At 43.5% G+C, this 21045-nt stretch overlaps 2 protein-coding genes, 3 non-coding genes and 2 pseudogenes across 6 annotated transcripts in view; 2 read left to right on the forward strand and 5 right to left on the reverse strand.

The window, feature by feature from the left end:
- Positions 1–718: 718 nt before the first annotated feature.
- Positions 719–835, reverse strand: LOC117474031. Its single transcript, XR_004555079.1, has one exon. It is a non-coding gene; the product is annotated as a U5 spliceosomal RNA (small nuclear RNA).
- A 458-nt stretch (positions 836–1293) lies between these two features.
- On the forward strand, positions 1294–1364 carry trnag-gcc. Its single transcript has one exon. It is a non-coding gene; the product is annotated as a tRNA-Gly (tRNA).
- Positions 1365–2101: 737 nt separating this feature from the next.
- LOC117473876 lies at positions 2102–6589 on the forward strand. The gene is made up of 10 exons (XM_034119826.1): positions 2102–2229; positions 3124–3654; positions 3742–3944; positions 4024–4089; positions 4174–4274; positions 4357–4706; positions 4850–4945; positions 5033–5357; positions 5574–6426; positions 6509–6589. Exons 2-9 carry the CDS (start codon positions 3128–3130, stop codon positions 6267–6269), a joined length of 2364 nt encoding a protein of 787 aa, XP_033975717.1. The 5' UTR covers positions 2102–2229; positions 3124–3127; the 3' UTR covers positions 6270–6426; positions 6509–6589.
- Positions 6590–7479: 890 nt separating this feature from the next.
- LOC117474025 lies at positions 7480–7660 on the reverse strand (annotated as a pseudogene).
- A 2338-nt stretch (positions 7661–9998) lies between these two features.
- Positions 9999–10079, reverse strand: LOC117474023 (annotated as a pseudogene).
- A 147-nt stretch (positions 10080–10226) lies between these two features.
- LOC117474035 lies at positions 10227–10343 on the reverse strand. The gene has a single exon (XR_004555080.1). It is a non-coding gene; the product is annotated as a U5 spliceosomal RNA (small nuclear RNA).
- A 2487-nt stretch (positions 10344–12830) lies between these two features.
- zgc:163121 (uncharacterized protein LOC100038790 homolog) overlaps positions 12831–21045 on the reverse strand; it is a 126325-nt gene continuing 118110 nt past the window's right edge. For both annotated transcript variants that reach the window (XM_034118704.1, XM_034118697.1), the window contains exons 12-16: positions 18017–18095; positions 17479–17628; positions 15310–15417; positions 14219–14308; positions 12831–14125 (exon numbers count right to left, since the gene is read on the reverse strand). In XM_034118704.1, coding sequence (XP_033974595.1) covers positions 13952–14125; positions 14219–14308; positions 15310–15417; positions 17479–17628; positions 18017–18095 — 601 coding nt within the window. In that variant the 3' untranslated portion in view covers positions 12831–13951. The remainder of the gene's footprint in view (positions 14126–14218; positions 14309–15309; positions 15418–17478; positions 17629–18016; positions 18096–21045) is intronic.

Consider the following 21045-nt stretch of genomic DNA (forward strand, 5'->3'; position numbering starts at 1 on the left):
AAGAGCACACAATGACCCAGGAAAGAGTCTTCAAAACACAGGTAAAAGTGTGTTAAACAGTGGGGTAACATGTTTGAAATGACAGCACACTGCTGCTTGTTGGCAGGCTGACTCACTTCACTTGTCTCACACACACCCAGGGGGGTGAAAGAGCACACAATGACCCAGGAAAGAGTCTTCAAAACACAGGTAAAAGTGTGTTAAACAGTGGGGTAACATGTTTGAAATGACAGCACACTGCTGCTTGTTGGCAGGCTGACTCACTTCACTTGTCTCACACACACCCAGGGGGAAGAAATATAACACTTGTACCCAGGAATAAGTGTTTGAAAGGAGGGGAAAAGTTGTTTGAAATAGTATAATATCTCCAGGGCGCATAACTGCACTTTACAAGCCAGGGAAGGGGCCAGAATCCTGGGTATACATTTTGTAAATAGTGCAATACCTCCAAGGCGCATAACTGCACTTTACAAGCCAGGGAAGAGGCCTGAATCCTGGGGTAAACATTGTTTAATTGTTTAAGTGTTTTTAAATGTATGGAACAGTGTTTTGTCTCTTTCAAAACTCTCCCGTCATTGGCCGGATACATGGGGACGATTTTATATTCACTATGACCGTTACTATTCCAGTGAGACGAAGTACGTCCGGTGACGGGAGTGATCCCATGTTAATTTTGTCCAAAAACCAGAGCATTCCCTTATCTTTCACAAACTCAGAATGCTCAGCCAAACGGCCAAGCCTACCAAAAATAGGTTGAACTCGTAGGTGTTCCTCTCCACGGAAGTCTTTAGTAAAAGGCGAAAGACTTATACGCTTTGAAGAGAAACCAGAGTAATTGTGGAGGCCGTCCTCGAGAACAGACAGCACCGCAGTTGTCCCAGTCCAATCCCTCACGGTGACCCTGACTTGGCTTTTCCACCTCCCAGGCCACACCCTTTCCCCCAGCTGCGCTAGAGCTGCGCGAGCATGGTTCATGGCTCTCACCTGTGGCTTCTTTGGCATTGAGTCCAAAAAAGACCCCTGCTGCTGTGCTGCAGTTTGTGCCCCCGATTGGAACCTATCTCTTTAGTAATACGCTTTAGTTGTGTGGGATGTTATACGTGCTGACTCCGTGGCATTAGAAAACACTAGTTTGATGCTAAACATCACATCCATTTAAGGGAGGAACACTAGAATGTCTTTACGGATATAGAGCTTATAATGAAATATAGAAGCGTGGTTGCTTGAAAAACAGTCTTTGTTGGCTGAACTTTTCGCCTCAACTGCCGTATGGTGGCTTGGCTTTATAATTCAGCATTGGTGGTTCAGTGGTAGAATTCTCACCTGCCACGTGAGAGACCCTGGTCCGATTCCGGGCCAATGCAATAGACAGTTCTTTGTTGTCTGAAAATAAAGTACAATGCCTAAACCACTTGGACTCTGCTCCAGCAAACACACAGGTCTTTGGAGTGTACAAGTAAAGAGGGATGTTCTCCGTGCCGACTCCTATTGATTTGAGAACTCAGTAAGATGCTTGACATCAAATCACTGTAAGGGATGACCAGTGGACTGTATCCCTTCTTAAATGACTTAGAGCATATAGCATATCTGTTGAAAAATCCACCTTGTTGACCGTGCTGTTGACCTCGCCAGCGTAGTGGTAGTTACGATGTCTTGTGAATGTGGGCGAATGAGTGGTAGAATCTTTGTAAGCTAAGAGGAAAACTAGGTTCCCATTCTCTGCAAATGCAACATAGCTTCACTGTTGTTTGGAATCTGTACTTGCACACAATTAGAGAGTAAAGCTATTGGGTGACTCTAGGCATTGAGTACAAAAAAGACCCCTGCTGCTGTGCTGCAGTTTGTGCCCCCGATTGGACAAAAACACAAAATACTGTATAAAACAAGACAAGCAACCTCACTTTTACTTAACTGGAAGTTCTGAGTACTGCTTCCACCTCTGCTTGTTAGGAATCGGGATTTAATTTAGAAAAATCATTACAAATTGGCAAAGAGGAACACTTCACGAATTTGCGTGTCATCCTTGCGCCCAGGGGGCGAGGATAATCGGGGCTGCTCAGTCCCACTTTAGCCCCGCCCCTCCCGTTCATTTCTTATGGCATTCTCACTTTAATCTTGTGTCCACCCATTGGTTGTCCCACTGACGTTTCATTGAAACGGGGAGGAGCGGGGAGGAGTTTTCACTGAAAGTTTCCAGGCATCATTTACAACTGAGCGGTTTTTGAAAAGGTAAGATACCCTCCGCTAGACAGTCCGTTATAATGTAATATAACAGTAACAGATGAATGGGAATGTATTTTGTTGTCCTCTGCTATTACAGTAGATGAATGCCAATGTGTTGTCTTTTAACGTTCGCGCATATTCGCATTGGTAAAAAGTTTCCGCTAAACCGAGGCTTTACGCCGGCAACACACCGGAGCTTTCTGGCCGTTGAAATCCGTAAATACTTGTCATTTAATGCTTATTACTATGTGCTAACGTTTATGAAGTTAACATTTATATGCACCATTCGTGATTAAAAGCTGCCACTCCGCCATGTACAGTCTTAGAACTGCGGCAACAACATGCATTGCTCCTGCACTTTGCTAGATGCAAACACGTAACGCTTTTTACTTTGCACTAACGTATATGTTCATGAAGTTAATGCTTACATCCGTTCACAGATGTGGACGGAGGGTTAACAGTCATAGACACTTGGCTATTTAATGAAGTACTGTAATAACTAAAGTTAACATATGAAGGCCATCATTCATTTAAAGTCAGACCTCCTCTGAGGTTACTGTTGAGCTGATGGAAAAGTGTTGTCTAGCATAAGATAGCATTCTCTTTTAAATCAGAACCAGCTTTTACTCATGTTATTTTTCTTATTTCTATTCAGACTGTTCTTCCTGTGTACTATCTGTGTTTCTCTCCTGCTGCTTTAACACCTGAATTCAAAGGTCCATCTCATCCAAAGAGAGGCTTTGTTTGTATGCTAACTAGGTTAAAGGTTCAAGGTGTTTGCTGTACTTCACATGTACTTGTGAAGTACTTGCCTGCTAGCTTCTGACGTGTGTTTGATGTGACATGTACTTGTGAAGTACTTGCCTGCTAGCTTCTGACGTGTGTTTGATGTGATTTCAGAACAATGGATCACAAACCGTCCTTCGCGTTCCAGGCTGGTACATCAGACCTGCAGCTGATGGCCAGCACAGAAGCTGGCAAAGTCTCGAAAGACAACCTGAAGAGGGCAGCCCCGCGCCTCACCTCCGACACCAGGGAGCTGGCTGAGGCACAAGCTGTGTCAAGGGTCACAGCGCTGGGGGGCAACCCGGTGGACCGCTGGCAGCTCCTCAGCCAGACCGAGCTCCAGTTTGGTCAGTACCGGGGTCAGACTCTCCAGTGGCTGCTGTCAAATGACGTGGGCTTCACGGCAACCATTCTGGCAGGCCATCAGGGAGAGCGTGAGGGGGGGGATGTCAGCAGCACCCCCCTCATGTGGAACAAAGATGCTCTGCTGGAGTACGCCAGCCTCTTCGCCCCAGTGATGGCAGCCGTGAGCAGGAAGAGAGCACCGGGCACGGCTGCAGAGCACGAGCAGCTGGTGGGCTTTGGGGCTTGGTCAGCCATGACGTACAGGGACCTGTACGACACTGCGGAGAGGGAGCCAAGCACGTAAGGCCATGTGTGACTTTCATCACTAGCTGTAGAAACACTTGATGTGATATCAATCTAACTGTTGCCTCTCAATCTCAATGTCAGGTACAGGAAGTGGCTCAGGAGGCAGCCCGTCAGGAGGCCCGGGTCCCAACTGGCGCAGCTGAAGGACTACATAGACAGAAGGGACAAGGAGAAGCAGCCTGTCGCCTCCTCAGCTGCATCAGCAGCCGCCACCTCCTCAGCTGTCTCCCCCTCCACTACATCTCCCCCCAAACAGCGGAGGAAGAGAAAGCCAGTGCTCCTGTGTATGTATCATGTCAGTGGAGTGTTACTGTCAGTCAGGTGATGTGTGATGAGTGAACATTTTTTAAATTGTGTCTGCAGCTTCCTCAGAGGACGAAGACGACCATCTGATGGTGGAGGCTGCGGCTCAGGTGGAGGCTGCTTTAGGTAAGTCTGTGCTTCGAGTCATTATTAAGCTTTGTATAATAAAATCTATTTGGGATGTCAAGTGTGTTTTTCTGCTGTGCACAGTATCTGCTCCACCTCTTCCTCCTCCGCCGCCTCCTCGTCCTGCCCAGCAGCAGAGAGCTCTGGCACCACCTCCTCTTCAACTCGTCGCTCCTCCCCCTCAGGTCTGTAATAATGTTGTTGTAAACATCTAGTATCAGTGTGTAGTGTGAAGCTGCAGCTCAGTGACCTGTGTGTGTGTTGCAGCTGGTCCTGCCGGCAGCCTGGAGGAGCAGCCTCCCTGTAGAGCAGCACGAGTGGGTCAGCAGGGCTCTGTTTGTGGGCTACAAGTCAGGGTGGCCCGTCCTGTCCACGGACTATCAGCTGTGGCACCACCCCCCCGGCCCCCGGCTGAAGTACTCCCAGCGGCCCTCCTCCCCAGATGCTTTCTTCCAGCGGCCCTTCTTCTTCTGGGCGCCGAACAAAATGTGGCAGTACCACCTGAAGTGCCCAAGCTGCGCACACAAGATGACGGGTAGTGGTCTCTACAAGACCTTGCGCAGAGTTCTGGACACCAAAGGCTGGTACTACATGGGGACGGAGTACCTGGAGTGCAGGTACTGATACATTTACAAGCATACTCTGTGTGCTTGATGCTTTGGTTAAATAGACATTGTAAAATAATACAAGTACTTTTTTTTATGATTATAACTATAAGTAGCAGTAGTAGCAGATACACCAATACACCTTTCTGTCCCAGCTCCTGCAAAAAGAAGTGTGCCGGCTGGGCAGCGAACATCAGTAGCCAGCTGGACCTGGACCACCAGCTGCTCTTCCCTGCTGTGCTGACCTACAGGTAAACATCACGCTGTTGGACACAGTGGTGTTTGAAGGACATTGAGATGGTTTGGTGTTCACCTCTGCGTCTGTGTTTGTGCTGCAGGCTCTCTTGTGACCGGAGGGTGCTGGCTCAAATGGAGGGGCGCACGCTGGGCTACAGCGCCAGCGAGCTGCACTCCTACCTGGTGGAGCAGCACACGGCAGAGTGGATGACGAGGAGCATCCACTACCTAAACACCTGCAGGAAGTTTGAGGTTGCAGGTGTGCAGATGCCACCTCCTCAGCCTCCACCACAGATGGTGCCTGTCCCCAGCAGCGGCTTGCTTCTGTCCACCTTCGTCCTGGAGTCCTTTACGAGGATCGAGGAGCTGAACGCCAAGGTGACTTCAACCTTTGGCTCCATTCTCAAAATGGACTCCACCAAGAAGGTGAGAAATGTAATGTTACTTATGTACACTGTAGGTGTCATGGCTGCACCCTGACTGATGGAGGAGACCCTCTTCTCCCCTGCAGGTTGTGGAGGAACGTCTTAAGAGAAACTGATCAATGATTCAAGACTAACAATACAATGTAACAGTGTAAAAGGCAATCAGAGTATAAGACTATATGTTTTTTTTTAATGATTATATGATCATTTCACACAGGTGACCAAGAAGCTGGCGGGAGCAGACGCTGGTACCGCTCTGTGGAGGAGCAGCGTGGGGAACGAGCTGGGGCAGGTCCTGATGTCCGTGCTGACGGCCGCTGAGGGCTACGGCCTGACCACGGCCATGGTGCAGGGCCTGCAGGACCGGTACCGGCTGGCAGGGAAGGAGCCTCCACAGGTCCTGTATGTGGACAGGGACTGCTGCCGGAGGGACGGAGGCACCTGCGCTGCAGCTGCTCTCTTCCCCGCCTGGCCACGCCTGGCTGTCAGGCTGGACATCTGGCACTTTATACGCCGACTGGCAGTAGGCGTGACCTCCGAGAGCCACCTCCTCTACCCCGAGTTCATGCGGCGTCTCTCCAGCTGCATCTTCGAGTGGGACCCGGAGGACCTGTCCCTCTTGGAGACGGCCCTGCAGGCGGACGAGTCCAGAAGGACGCCGTCCAGCAAGGAGTTGGGTCGGCACTGCCGCCGCCGCACGCGTGGGGCTCAGGAGACCGAGCGTCTCCTTGGAGAGGCGGTGGAGGCGTTCAAGGGGGCCACCGATGCCATGAACGTCCCCCTGCTGGACCGACGCCGCATGGAGGAGATCCTGGAGACACAGAGGCATCACATCCCCTGCATTCAGCTACAGCCCTTACAGGAAACAATTCAACATGTTTCATGTTCAGACATTAATTCAGACACTGAATAATCAGAGCCTCTCCCCTTCAGGATCCTGCTGGTCTCCGCCTGTACACCAAGACGGGACAGCTGACCCGGGGGGGGGGTGTCTCTGTCCGTCTACCGCTGTGCCCGCGGCTCCACGTCCCTGGAGTCCTTCCACCTGCACCTCCACAGGTTCATCCCGGGTGAGGCACCATGCTCTAAGAGTTTTACACTTTCTCTCTCTCCCTGGGTGTAAAATCCTGACGTTTGTGTGTCATGTTGCAGGCTCCTCTGCGAGGGGGACATTCCTCCAAATATTACTGTTGGAGGGGCTCACGAGGTGGAACGAGGACCGGGGAAAGGCGGCAGCGGGGGGGGGGGGGGCGGCATCAACTGCTACAGCGGCCAGCAGCAGTACACAGGTGATACTTCAGACTCAGAGCCGATGCTTCTGGAAGGTTCCTGTTTGAGAACATCAGAACAAGGTGAAGAACAACTGTGATATTAAGAATCTATTTACTCTTTTCTTCCTCAGGTGAGCTCATCGAGATCAGCTACCTGTACAATCAGACGGGAAAGGTTCTGCAGCCCCTCCCTGATGATCCCGATGTGCCCGATGACAGCGAGGAGGTGACTGTTGAAGAGGAGGAGGAGGAGGAGGAGGGATATGACAGAGAGGATTTATTTCATCTTCCTGCTCCTCTTCCTGCTCCACGGCAGGGTGGAGGATGAAGATAAATAAAATACATAAATACATAAAGTGTAAAACTTTATAACATAACATAACATAAAATACATAAATACATAAAGTGTAAAACTTGTAAAACTTGTAAATAAATAAAAAGGTATTTTTAAACTTGAATATCTCTGACTGCTTATTTCTTTCTTTTCACAACTTCATAACATCTCTTTGTCATATCAAGCATGCAGCCAGCAGGGGGGGTCAAAGAGCATTTGGGGTGGGGGGGATCTGGGCGGTTGGTACACTGGACACTGGCTTTAATTGATCCGAGGGGCTCTGATCCGATTGGACGACGGGCTCCGGACCCCCAGGTGAGAGTTTCTCATCCTAGAAGATCCACAGGGGTCTTCTCTGTATCGTACCAATTTTTTATATGTGCTATCGAAATAACACAATATTGCCCTGCATCTGGGGGGTATTCCCAGGTCTCTGAGCAAGGTCAACTTTGTATTATGGTAGCAGAACACATAGAGCTCAAAGAGAGCAAAACACTGGGTCTAAATGGGCCGAAAACTGCAGACAGAAGCTGCGCGAGCATGGTTCGTGGATCTCACCTTTGGCTTCTTTGGCATTGAGTCCAAAAAGCCCCTCTTTCAGCTCCCAGTGCTAAAAATCCATTTAATATATAGTCCCCGTATAGGGGACGTATCAGATATTAAACTGATAAGAACAGATTTTTTCTTTTGGGAATTTTTTTTATTGACACTTAATTCATGCACTTTTCATATTTACATCACATTTTTGTCACACAGGTGTATTTTGAGCAATCATATAATAAATAAATGTACACTGTAAGATTTTATTAAGACATCAGACCCATTTTCATAAAAGCATCGCCTTTCATTAAAAACATTGTATACCTGTCATATGTAAACGATTTTCCTTTTAAGGTCTTTAAAAAGGGGGTGTAAAGTGCTGTGCAGGAGCGCAGTGAGTCCCTGTCAAGGGGAACTCATCCCACTCCCCTTTAACAGGTTCTGTCTCTCGGGGTCTTGTCAAGGTGCTCAGAGGAGACCCCCACCCTGTTGATCCTTCCCCCCTGTCTTTCCTGGAGAGTCGGGCCTGCGCTGCTTTGACCTTTCCCGTGTGGCTCCGACTCCTTCGTCCGAATGAGCACAGAGGCGATTCTTCTTTGTGGCTGTGTCCTGGGCGTGCCGCATGTCGCTGATTTTATTGTTGCTGCAGCCATCCGGATCACAGCCACGGGGGGGATCTGCATGTGCCTTCTTACCAGCAAGTTTCTGGAGGTCCATATGGCGTCTTTGATGGCAGCTAGGGTGAGAAGAACTGATAAGAACAGATTTTTTTTTTTTTTTTTTTTTTTTTTTATTATAACAAATCTTCAATTTACATCATTCTTATACACAGTTTACAAACAAGTAAACAAAGGACATTCAATACAAACACATATATCCCTTTTACTTTTCATGTATGTAATAACCATTAGGTGATCTGGTCTTCACCCCACCAGCCCTAAACCCCCCTTCCATCTTTCCAAAGCGGCGTGTTGTCCCCATTTCAGAATTTCCCTCTCATTCTCCCCTTCATATCTGCCCTTACTTTTCCTATGATCCCCCTTATGCTGCAGCATTTGGAAGGAACAATTACCCACTCAATTTTCACATTGCATAGGGGTCTTCACTGAAACTGTCCATCTGGTCGGCCCAAAAAACAGGAACCACACTTGAAGAGGTGGAGGGACTCACAACACCCCCTTGTGTGTCATCCCCCGAGGGAGGTGGTTGCAGCAGTGGAGCAGCAAGCAGCCCCCGGTCCAGTGGCAACCCAGCTGGGAGCCCAACCCCTACAACCCCTGGGTCCTCCCCCACCATCCCTCCACCCAAACCATGGCATTCGTCCGCTTTGCCCCTCCCCTGGTCACTGTCCTTCACTGGTCCCTTCCTCTTCTGCTGCCCATCTCCTTCATCCACCACCACCTCTTTGGCCCGCCCCTTCCTCCTCGTCCCCTCTGTCTTTGGCCTTTTACTGTCTCCGACCTGCGAGCAGTCCCCATTGTCTTCTGGAGCCTCTGTTCCGAAAGCCTCCTGTATTTTACGTATCCCAGGCTTGACACCCACATCGGCTGCTACAGTTGAGTCCGTATTCCCCGCAGGCCCTCGGCCCACGCTGTCAGACCCCGAGCCGCCGCCCGGTACCCGCTCCACCGCCGCAGCCTCCCCCGTGCCCACCGGAAACATATTCTTCTGGCACTGGATAAGCCCTTCCAGAAGGTCCTCGAACTCCGTTTCCCTCCGGTTGTTGGCCCCGGCTACCTCCGCAAACGTCCTCCTACGCTCAGGACAGCTTCGGTAAAGATGGTCGATCCCACTGCAGCCATGGCAGGCCTTGGGCACTGTACAGTCTTTGGCCTCATGTCCCCTTTGGCCACAAAAACGGCAGCTGGTGCCAGCGCACCCTCCCTCCACGTGGCCTGATTGCCTGCACCGCCTGCAGAAAGCTGGCTGACGCGGGTAGAAAAGGTACCCTCGATCTGCTCCAAGGCTGAAGGAGGCAGGCAGGTGCTTGAGGCCGCCAAAACCCTCTGGCTCAGATTTAAGAAGCACCTGGAACTGCCTTCGACCTGTCCAGATCCCCATGGTGTCCTTGACATGTCTTGCTTCAGTTAGCACTTCCCCATACAGCCTCAAAAAATCAGCCAGCGCTCTGTCAGTCACAAAGGGATTAAACATGTTGACCGTGATTGTCCTGAAATTTGGTCTGTCCAAATTTAAAACCTTGTAGCAGGCTAGCGGCTTTACCATAGCAGCAGCAACACAGTCCTTAGCAACCTTCGTATATACTTGCTCTCCTTTAGGGTGACGTCGAAAGCCTTCTCCTGCTGGTTCCATTGTAGGCAGTAGATGACATCAACTTTCAGATGGAGCTGCTCCATGATGACTTCCCTGCAGAACCACGTCCTCGATACGACATCTTCGTCTGCGCCAACTGCCTGGAAGCACAGTGTGAATCTCAGCCCGACTCTTGGGATCGGCTGTCCGTCATCGGCCTTCTCGGCCATCGCTCCTTTCTCCTCGTGGTTCGAAATGTCCTTCCTGGAAAAAATGATAAGAACAGATACTACACTTGATCTTAGCCAAAAGGCCGAGAAGCGATGACCCTTAACGTTTGCTGCAGGAGACGGACTCGTTGCGCAGTCACCGCCGGTCTTGGTGCGGCTCTTTTGACCTGGCATAAGAGAGGCGCTGCGTAACTGGGTTAACCCTAACCCTAACCCTTTTCTTGTCTTTCACAAACTCAGAATGCTCAGCCAAACGGCCGAGCCTACCAAAAATAGGTTGAACTCGTAGGTGTTCCTGTCCACGGAAGTCTTTAGTAAAAGGCGAAAGACTTATACGCCTTGAAGAGAAACCAGAGTAATTGTAGAGGCCGTCCTCGAGAACATGTTGTCCTGTAAAGAACTAAAGGTTGTTAATAACAGTTATGCTTAGGGTACTTCAATTCTGCAACCAAGGACTTTCTTTTCATTCCTGCTCAAAGTTTGTCTGGTCACAGTGGAAAATATAAAGGGATTTCTTTCCTTTCTTGATTTTGTCTGTCAAAAGTGCATTCGTTGAGCGCATTGAATCCGTGTATCTACCGTCCAATTGTTTTTTTTTATTAAACAAGTAAACGGAAGAGCGTCTGAGAGACGTTTTTGCTTTTTACCTTACTAAATGGTCTAATGGTCATTGGAGCGAGGGGCGGGGCGAAACTCACGGAAGTTATTTTAAAACAAAAGCACTCGTGTGCTTGGAACTGTGATAATATTATAAACAAGGGGAAACAAGGTGAATTTAGCGATCACAACGAAAACGGCCAAGACACATATTGAGCCCAGAAAATTCATGTTGACAGGAAGTTGTTGTTGCTTTGGAAACAACGTGACAGAGATTAACGGAGAAAAGTCATATCTACATATAAAGACGGAGAAAGTAAACGATAACGTTTATGGTTAAGTGTTAGCACCCCCCGAAGAGGCACAAGCTCTTACGTTGATATTGGAGATTTCAATAAATTCCATTTGAAAAAAAACGGGGAAAAAACGAATATCCGATTAACGAAATTGAAACCCGAAATAGTACTCCAACGAATGAATATTCGGATATAATAAAGTTATAGTTAAGCAATAGCTCACGACAGGCCGTGGTATATGGCCATTATATCATAGTTAAGGGGCGTGGTTCGGCCCGACGCGAAGCGGAGGGTCGACAACCCCCTTAACTGTGATATAATGGCCATATATCACGGCCTGAAGTGAGCTATTGCTTTTATAAAACGGTTACCAAGTGTGGCAATATGAAAGAAAAATACACACTCTAATTTAAATAGTTGTTATTAGTAAATAATGATGTTCAAAATAAAATAGTCCCTCTGTTGCCTTCTGCACGAAATATAGTGCGAGGTGGTTGCTATGCAACAACACTAACAACAGCTAGCGAACATTTTAGACAGAGAGCGTTGATCCATTATTTGGCTATTTATTTACATTAATGTGTATGTTGCCGTTTATTGTGCACCCACTGAAAAACTGTCCAGCATCAGTAGAATGGCTTACGTGGTTATAGGTTGAGGTTGTTCTAGGCTGTTGCTTGGCGTGGCGAGAATATTGCTCCACTTTCTCCGGTCCCCGAGATTCGGCTTCCAGTAGCTCTGGAGAGAGCTTTCTCACCTGTGGCCACTAACGGTCATAATTTCTCTGCTTTGTTTCAAGACCCGCATCAGAAAGCTTTTGAATGGTGATACTTTTCCAGTTGGTCTACTACCTGCTCTTCACGTAGCTCTACATGTCGTCGTTTAGGTGCTTTTTGTTCTGGAGATAGGCACTCGCACTCCTCAATCCACTCCTCCATAGTATGTTTTTGCCGTTTGATGTCTATGTCTGGACCGCTGCGTAAAAAGGAGGGTTTCTGCCCGTTACTTCTCCGCTGCTTTCTTGTTCCAGTTTGAAAAGCAAACTGCAAGCAGTTTGCTTTTCAGCCCAACTGTATACTGTTTTTCTCAGATGCGGAGGGATACTGACTTGTTGTGAAAAGTAACTTACAATTCTACCCGTGGTATACGCTCAGTATATCACGGCTAAGAACCAATCAGATTGCTTGATTTGACTTGTCCGTTTTATAATAAATAATAACAAACTCCAGTGTTAGAATTCCATAATTCCATATTCATAAATAAAATGATATGAAAATAACATTTTCTTGGCTGTGGACTTGTACTCTACATAATTATGTTGAGCTCATGGTAATCTAATTCAATAAACAATAACTGCAATGAACAGATAGCATTTTCTGACTCTGTAATTTGGTAAATGATTCTGTGTTGAAAAATGTATATCTTTAAAAACTGCGTTGGTGTATTAGGGCGGGCCATACTATTTTTTTTGTTGTAAATCGATCGAGAGGGGTGTTCAAATAACGTATTTTGGTGTGTAGAACACACATTTATTTAGATTTATTTATTTTGAAGTTGTTGCTATGGAAACAACATCTACATATAATAACGGACAAAGTAAAGAATGAAGTGTATGTTTAAATGTTAGCATCCGCCGAAGAGGCTCAAGCTCTTACGTTGAGTCTGGAGTTTCAATACATTCGGAATTTGACCGTGTAAAATGTCCTCTTGGGTTACCGTACAGCCAATGCGTGACGTCATTGGTAAGCGTAACGGACCCCGAACACATATGGTACGTACAACGGTTCCCAATGAATCCTCATGCTAACTCAACAGCTAGCTAGCATGTGTTTAATCCATAGACTGTGGTTTAATCTCTTTGCAACCGTAGCTAACACAATTTACAGTACTGTACTGTAAGTACTGTACTCTACTGAAAAAAAATGAGGTACTAGAATAGAATAGAAAGCCTTTATTGTCATTATGCAAAAATATACAATGAGTACTGTACTTTAGAATTTTCTACTACTTTATACTCCACTACATTTTGTAGGCAAATGTTTTACTCACTACATTTATTTCACATATGTAATTATTTACTTTGCAGGGTTAGATTATAATACAAAATATAAATTAGCTAATACATTATCATAAATTAAGATAGCCAGTGTGTGTAACATCATTACCATTAACCCCACTTTTACCGTTTAAGTGCAACATTAAATTATGAACACATTAATACATGAATAATAAACTATATGGTTCTTATTTGTGCCAAACTGCACGACGAGTACTTTGCTTTTGGTACTTAAAGTATAAGTTGGTGCTAATACTTTTGTTCTTCTACTTAAGTTCAACTTTGAATGCAGTACTTATTCCCCCTCTGCATTTTTTTTCTTAAATCTAGGAGAAAAAGACAATTAGAAGAAATATTGTGAGATTAGATTGTGATAAAACACAGAGATTAAACTGATCCCAACACTAATATACTGTATTAACTGGCTGTTTAATATTTGCTGGTTTATAAATGTGCATGGCCATCATCACCACTACCTACAAAGACTGCCCAGCAATCACATGACATGAATGAAAGTGAGTCTTTACTATGATTAATATCAAAATACTAAAATTCAAACATTTACAGGCTTGTGGTTAATTATAATTTTTATTTTGAAAATAATATTCTCTTTGTGTCTACAGTTTCACTTTCTGTCTTTTAGTTTTCCCACCCGTGAGATTGTATGATTGTGTTTTTTTTAATAGAATTACCTTTTTCAAAGCCTGTGTCTTTCTCCTGTGGTATGCAGTATCTCAAGGGGTATCACGACAAACAATTCCATGTATTTTCAGTTACATTAACTTGATTAAGACGACTCTAAAACCTCACACCAGATAACCCTGTAGAACCATGGAAAACATGAATAAATAGTGTACAGTTTCAAATCTCCTCACTTTAAAGCTATAAGAACACCAAAAATGGAAAGGCTTATAGAAAGTATGGATACAATGTGAATGGCACAGTAAAACAATGGTGCACTAATTTCCTTCAAAATGAAAACCGGAGAGAAGTGCAGATCCAATAATCACATCACAGGTCATAAGTCCTCTCCCAACTGGGCGATCTCCTCCAGCAGGAAGTCGATGTCCTCCTGTTGTGTGGCTGGGTTGGAGAACACACACCTGAAGAAGTTGACTTTGGCACCCAACGGCTGATAGCCAATCAGAAGAGAGCCCTTCTCCATCATCCTGCCTTTGATCCGAGGAGCCACCTGCAGAGACGTATGAAGCATTTTGAAATCATAAAAGGAAGCAGTGGGGCCTGATCCTTACTGAGGGAGGGGCCGCAGGGCTCCTGAACTGACCTGATGGAGCCTCATGTCTCTGTCAGAGCCAGGCTGCAGGCCCCTCAGGCTGGGGGGGAGGTACCAGAAACACACGTTACTGTGCTCCGGCTGTCAGAGAGGAGAGCAGATTCCAGTGAGAGTTGAGAGGGGATTTACAGGGATAAGTATACAATCTTCTTCAAAATCTGAATTGGAATATTCTAAATATCTCAGGGGGAATGGGGTTTTGTTAGGATGCAATACATGAAAGATACATTCAAAAATATGTATTTAAAAATAAGTTTGTGTCGGAATGTACAGTAAGAAATAAAATAAAATATATCACATACAAATTAGAAGTGAAATGTCTAATACAAAATAAAATACAAATACTTTTATAAACATAAGAAGTCAAAGTTCAAACGTGCACATTGTAATACAATATATAACATGTATGTAACAATATATAAAGTGGTGAATTAGTATTCATAATAAGATAATTAAAGCTGAAGTGAAGAGTTTAAAAGAGTTGCTGCTTATGGTGAAGTAAATCCTAGTGACTGCAATCAGAGTTAAAGGGCCATTTTATGCTCATCTTCAGCTTTATCTGTGTATTTTGTGTCTCTACTGTGACATGTTTCAATGCTTTATTGTTCAAAAAGCTCTCTTCTCATATTGCCTTTTAGCCTTGGCAGACCACTTAGATGCACAGAAACCTACACAACACTACAGGAAAGGGAAAACCGCAAAAAGCAAAATAGGGCCTCTTTAAATGTTTTGATGGCTACAACAACAACTTATTTTTGCTGTCAGTGGTGCATCTTGGGGATATTAGTATTGGCACTGAAGGTACTCCCAATTTCAAAGGACCAACCAAAAACACAATAATGCCTGGCAATATTCTTTGGATGGTAAGTGCAGGAGATTTAAATGCAACTGAAAATGTATATATATACAGTTGTCTGAATCTACAGCCTGGCAAAACAATTAGTATATGTAACCTATATTTGAAATGTATCCTGGCTTAAAATCTGTTGTCTTGATGTATTTTAACACTGACACATAACCGAAATTGCGAATGTTTCTTGTACATTCATTAGATGAATATATTACGTAAAAAACAGCCTTACTTTGTGTTTGAAGACCAGTTCAAAGTCAGTCCTGCTCTGCAGCTGATCGTACAGATATTCTGCATTCTCTAAGCATTTGTTGACCTGAGATCCAAATCCCTCAGACCCCTGAGCGAGTGAGAGACACAGACAGCGACACAGAAGTTTAAACAGCAGTAGTCATCTTATCAAAGTGTTTTATATGGGTGAGATGCGGTCTAATTAGTAAAAAGTTAAAAATATTTAAAATTAAGAAGCATGCAATAATGAATGAAAGTGTTATGTCACCCAGGGGACACAGACACACCAAACTGCATTTCTCAATATCAGTCAATGCTCACAGTAAAACTTCACAGTACAGAATCATCCAATGAAAATGTGTAGCTCGTTGTCTCTCTGGTACTGAATGGAGTTCTCTCTCGTTTTATTCTACGATATAAAATATGTCAGTGAATCCCCACTGGTGAATGTCTGAAGCTTCTACAGTGGGTGTCCTATAAACAGTGTTTGCTAACAAGACACTGGTAAAAGTCATCACGCCACATTAGCCACCTTTAGCTTAGCGTTGGTGACGTTTGTTTATATTCTTACTTAAGTATTCCTACTTCTGTCAATTGCATTTATGCTTCAAACATCACAAAGTGGTATTAACATGGGGCAACAGTGGTGGGAAGAAACTAAGTACATTTACTCAAGTACTTTACTTGTCCATTTAATGCTACTATATACTTCTACTCCCTTACATTTTGGAACATTTGTTGTACTTTTGACTCCACTATATTTAATTAACACTTATAGTTACCAGCTACTGTTCACATATAAAACACAGGACATTTTTATTGGATATAATGCAGTACGTTACTATCAATATATTAAAATAAATCAAAAATGGTCTTAACTTACTACAACATTTAAATGTTCTTACATGTAAGAAATCAAAATAAGAAGGAATCATTTTAAATTCTATAATAATATAATACTTTCAAAACAGCCACTGTGCATAATGGGTATGTAATGGAGTATTTTTAGACCAAAGGATTCCTACTTTTACTTAAGTAAAGGATCTAAGAAGTCCTTATTCTACCACTGTGTGGAGATTATCCTGCTGAACAAAACTAATCATAATTATTTTGTGCAACTTTCCCATTGAAAGAATCCCATTGATTTTGTCCTTTGAGCCCTTGTGATGCTAACTTGTAACTTGTGTCATCCTCGACTGCACACTTTCATTCAAATCTCACATCACTCGGTCTGCCTATTTCCATCTACGCAACATCAACCCCCTCCGCCCGTCCCTTAACCCTAAGACCACCGCCATTCTTGTTCACACCCTGGTCACTTCCCGCATTGACTACTGCAACTCCCTTCTCTTTGGTCTCCCTCTCAAATCCATCCACAGACTTCAACTGGTTCAGAACTCTGCCGCCCGCATCATCACCAGAACCCCCTCCATTAACCACATCACTCCTGTTCTTCAGCAACTTCACTGGCTCCCCGTCAAATCCCGTATCACCTTTAAGATTCTGCTCCTCGCCTTTAAGGCCATTCATAACCTCACTCCTCTGTACCTCTCCGACCTCCTGCACATCAACACACCCATCCGCACACTCAGGTCTTCTGCTTCCCTCAACCTCACTGCACCCCCCTTCTGTTTAACCACCATGGGGTCTAGAGTCTTCAGCCGCTCTGCACCCCGCCTCTGGAACTCCCTCCCACCTGACATCCGCAACACTGACTCTCTCCCCATTTTCAAATCACGCCTCAAAACACATCTCTTCACACTCGCATATCCACCATGATCATTATCCATCACACATCCTCTGTTTTATTTATTTGATTATTTGATTGATTTATATACTGCATTGTCTTGTTTATGTTTCTTATGCTGGTGTTATGTATTGTGTATCTTGTTTTTTGTGTGTTTGTACGGCGACCTTGAGAGCCTTGAAAGGCGCCTATATAAAATAAATAAATAATTATTATTATTATTAAAGCAGCTTAGAAAAATACAGTACGTCATCACTGCTTCACTGGTTGCGCAACTAATCGTCAAAATACATTCGTGCATATTTTATCTAATAAAGATAAGGACAAAAAGAAAAGGATTCCCATCGAAAAGGAAGTCCCCAACATCAAAAGAAAATCAGATGCAGTCTTCACATGAGTCACTCTCATATTGCACAGGAATACCTTTGCCTTCCACATGAGCCAAAGCTTGAAGACGTCCTGATGTCGGCCACACTGGATGCTCTTATCTCCGGTGTCGTAGTTCACATCGTAGGGTTTGTCCGTCTGGAAGAGGTAAGTGGCCCCAATCTCATTACACCCCTGTAAGAGACCCTGAGGAGGACCACAAAATAACATTTAAAAAAAACCCTGTTTGCAGAACAAGATTAACAGTCAACAGCCACACCAGCTGTTTAGGATATATTTTTAAGACATTTAACATAAAACATTTCACCAAAGTTGACAAAGACGATGAATGAACCCAATTGTTTACCCTGGACCACCAATTTCACTCTCATAGTGGCGCCATGGTCCTTAGTATTCATTCTGAAGGCATCCTAAATATCTGTACAAATGTCCAATGCATCTAATAGTTGTGAAGAAGAGAGAGGTGGACAGATACACACAGCATGGCTAAAAATATTCAGTTGATAGCCTCCAAAGATAGTGATGTTTTATTTTTATGTACACTTAAATTAAAGGGTACAGCATTATGTCTTACCCTCTTCTTGATCAGTATGGCAGAGCACTGCAGTGGGACGCCCATCATCTTGTGAGGATTCCAGGTGACGGACCAGGCTCTGGAAAACAAATCACTTCAAATGTAAATTGGACCAACTATCAGACTTGTTTTAGCAACCACAGCACACACAAGTTATTATGTTTATAACAGCAATTCACTGTGTAAGGGCACCAACAATAATGCTCAGCCTAGGAGCCTCAGGGGGATAAATGTTTATAGGAGGGGCTAATTAATGTTGACGCAACAACAACAACATGTAGTAGTAGGCTACAGAAAAACAAGATTCAACAATGTGAGGCTAATATGCTACAGTTACATTATTGAAATGCAGGTTGTAAAACAATGAAAACACAACAAATTATGTTCATTTTCACAAATGAAATGCATACACAAAGTGTATTACAACAAGAGGGGACAAACAACCACCTCTACAGAAAGCTCACCATACAGTCTATTTTTGTAAAACCGGGGGAAAGGTTAGCATTTTACCACTACCAGTTCCAACCTCTTGAAGGCAACGTTTTTTTAAATGTGTTTTTGGTTAGACGCCTGAATAAACAACCCAGTCGCATGGCATTTCGTGTTATAGTCACGACATTTAATCTATTGATTCGTGTTCACCAACACGATTTTCCCCTTTTTTTCGTGTCAGACAGAACGATTTAAAAAGCAATGTATTTCTATTGGTAGTATGTTTTCGTGCCTGCACCACGTCTTTTTGTCCGGTCGGGTCTTGGAAGACCGAAGCTGTGTGGTTCATAAAAACATCTTCTTACTCAATATCAAGCCACGATTATTGTTTTTATTTTAAATCGTATAATGTCGGACTTTTTTTTGCCATCCGTGAGGAAAAGAAGTGGGGCTCAGAGCCTCAGAATACTGAAATCTGTATTTTTTAAATCTTTTTTTCCTTCTAATTTGTTATTCTTTTCCAAATAACAAATTGTTATTTACTCAAAATAACACACAATTATCCTTGTTTTTATTTATTTGTTTAATTCCATAATCTCTGGCTTTTTGGCCGTCCGTCAGGAACTGAATTTCAAAATAAAGATCCTCAGCTATGGTTGAAGCTCGGTGATTGGATGTTTTAGCCGCAATGCACGTTGGGATATGGTGTTAATGCGATATGAAATCCAAAAAACATTTCAGAGTTTAGGATGGCCGAAGACACTACACTACCCATAATCCTCAGCTATCGTTTGGGACTACAGTCCCGTTGCTTGACAAACCCCATGATTAATCTTCAAGCTCTGGGATTGGATGTTGGAGTGGCAGTGTGCCAAGGTTACGCCGAGCGTATCCAAAACTGGACTCGAGCGGGTCCAGCCCCCCATATACCCACATGACAGCTCATTGTTTCTTTGTAATTCTACTCCACTACAATTCAGAGGTTAACCTGGTATTTTTACTCCACTACATTTATTTTAGTTACTTTGCAGATTCTGATTAATGATGTGAAATATAAACAACCCTTAAATCAGGCTTTAGTTACACCTGAGTAAAATTCAGGGAAGGTGATTGTCAAGTGCCAACAATCAGGAGAGATATTTGATAGTTGCTGCTTGAGAAGACAAAACATTTATCTGCAGATCCCTATACAGTATATTCATTACTTACAATTACAATACATTCGTTAATTAAAAACTGTATATAATGGCTATTTTGCACATCCCTTTCAAGATTTCAAGATTTTCTAAGGTTTATTGACATATCATATACACAACTACGGTGTAGTTATGCAATGAATGAAAAACTTGGGTCACAGGTTCCTCAACAGTGCATTACAAGATATCTATCAATATGTGTGTATACCTCCACCATTAAACTGTCATATTCTGCATATTTCTTATACTATCTACATACATAAGAATATAATTAATATGTATAATATCAGTTAAAATAAGTGCTTCAACATAGTTAACATTGCAGGAAAGCAATGTATTAGACATTAAGTACTTTGTCAGGCTTAATATTTATCTGTAGATACCCCCAAAGCTTTTTTCTTATTTAAAAGAAGACCTTAACCTAAAGTATTCATTAATGTTTAAATAAAGGTTAATTCGTTTTTCTGTTTTGCACATCCTCCTATTAATATCTTTATACATCCGGCACTAAACTGTTTTATTGTAGAGATCACTTACAGTATCTTCTTGATTTTTTATATTCTATATTTCTATCATTGACCTTCTACTTTCCCCCTATTTTGTATGTAAATATAACATATTAAAAAAAAAATGCAATAACGTGCTTTAACCACTAGGCAGTGCGGGTTAAAAAACTGTCAAGTTTACAGTGTTAACACAATAAATGATAGTTTCCAGTATAAGTTTCCAGGTTAGTTCGTGACGGATGTATTTTGTTATCCACACATTTTTTTTTTTTATATTTGCACCTACACCTGCAACAGTCAAAGACAGGCAACTGTTGAGGAGTTGGAAAGGTCTGAAGATGTTACAAATAAGGTACACACAGCACAGACAATGCCATAATAACTTTGTATTATTAGTGTAGGACACTTATATATGTATAACATCTGAAGAAGTGCAGTTTTATTCATGTTTTCACATAATTTTACAGGATATTGCTATATTATTTCACATGTTTTACTTCTACACATTAATATCTGATTTGTTAAACATCACAGACAGAAAGGTATATCCGTCATTTAATGGTAAGCTATTGAAATTCTGAATCCATAGATGTGTCTCCCATCACCCAAATCCCCTGACTATTCTCTCAATTTAGTATTTACATTCTTATATTCAAAGAAAATCAGTAATATCTTTAAAAACTACAAGTCCCTGTCTATCAGCTGTGCACCGTTATGGTGTAAAAATAACCTATTTACGAATTGGATCAAATATAAAAGTCAGCCGAATTAATGTTGTTACTGCAAGGAGACGTATTGTGTGAAGAGAAATTGAAGATGTTGTTTAATTGCTGATATATTTATGATCCACGTCACGTATTCAGTTTCGGTGGCAGTTCTTCCAGTTTGTCTAGAA

Source organism: Trematomus bernacchii, unplaced genomic scaffold (assembly GCF_902827165.1).
Source record: "Trematomus bernacchii unplaced genomic scaffold, fTreBer1.1, whole genome shotgun sequence".
Lineage (NCBI taxonomy): Eukaryota > Metazoa > Chordata > Actinopteri > Perciformes > Nototheniidae > Trematomus > Trematomus bernacchii.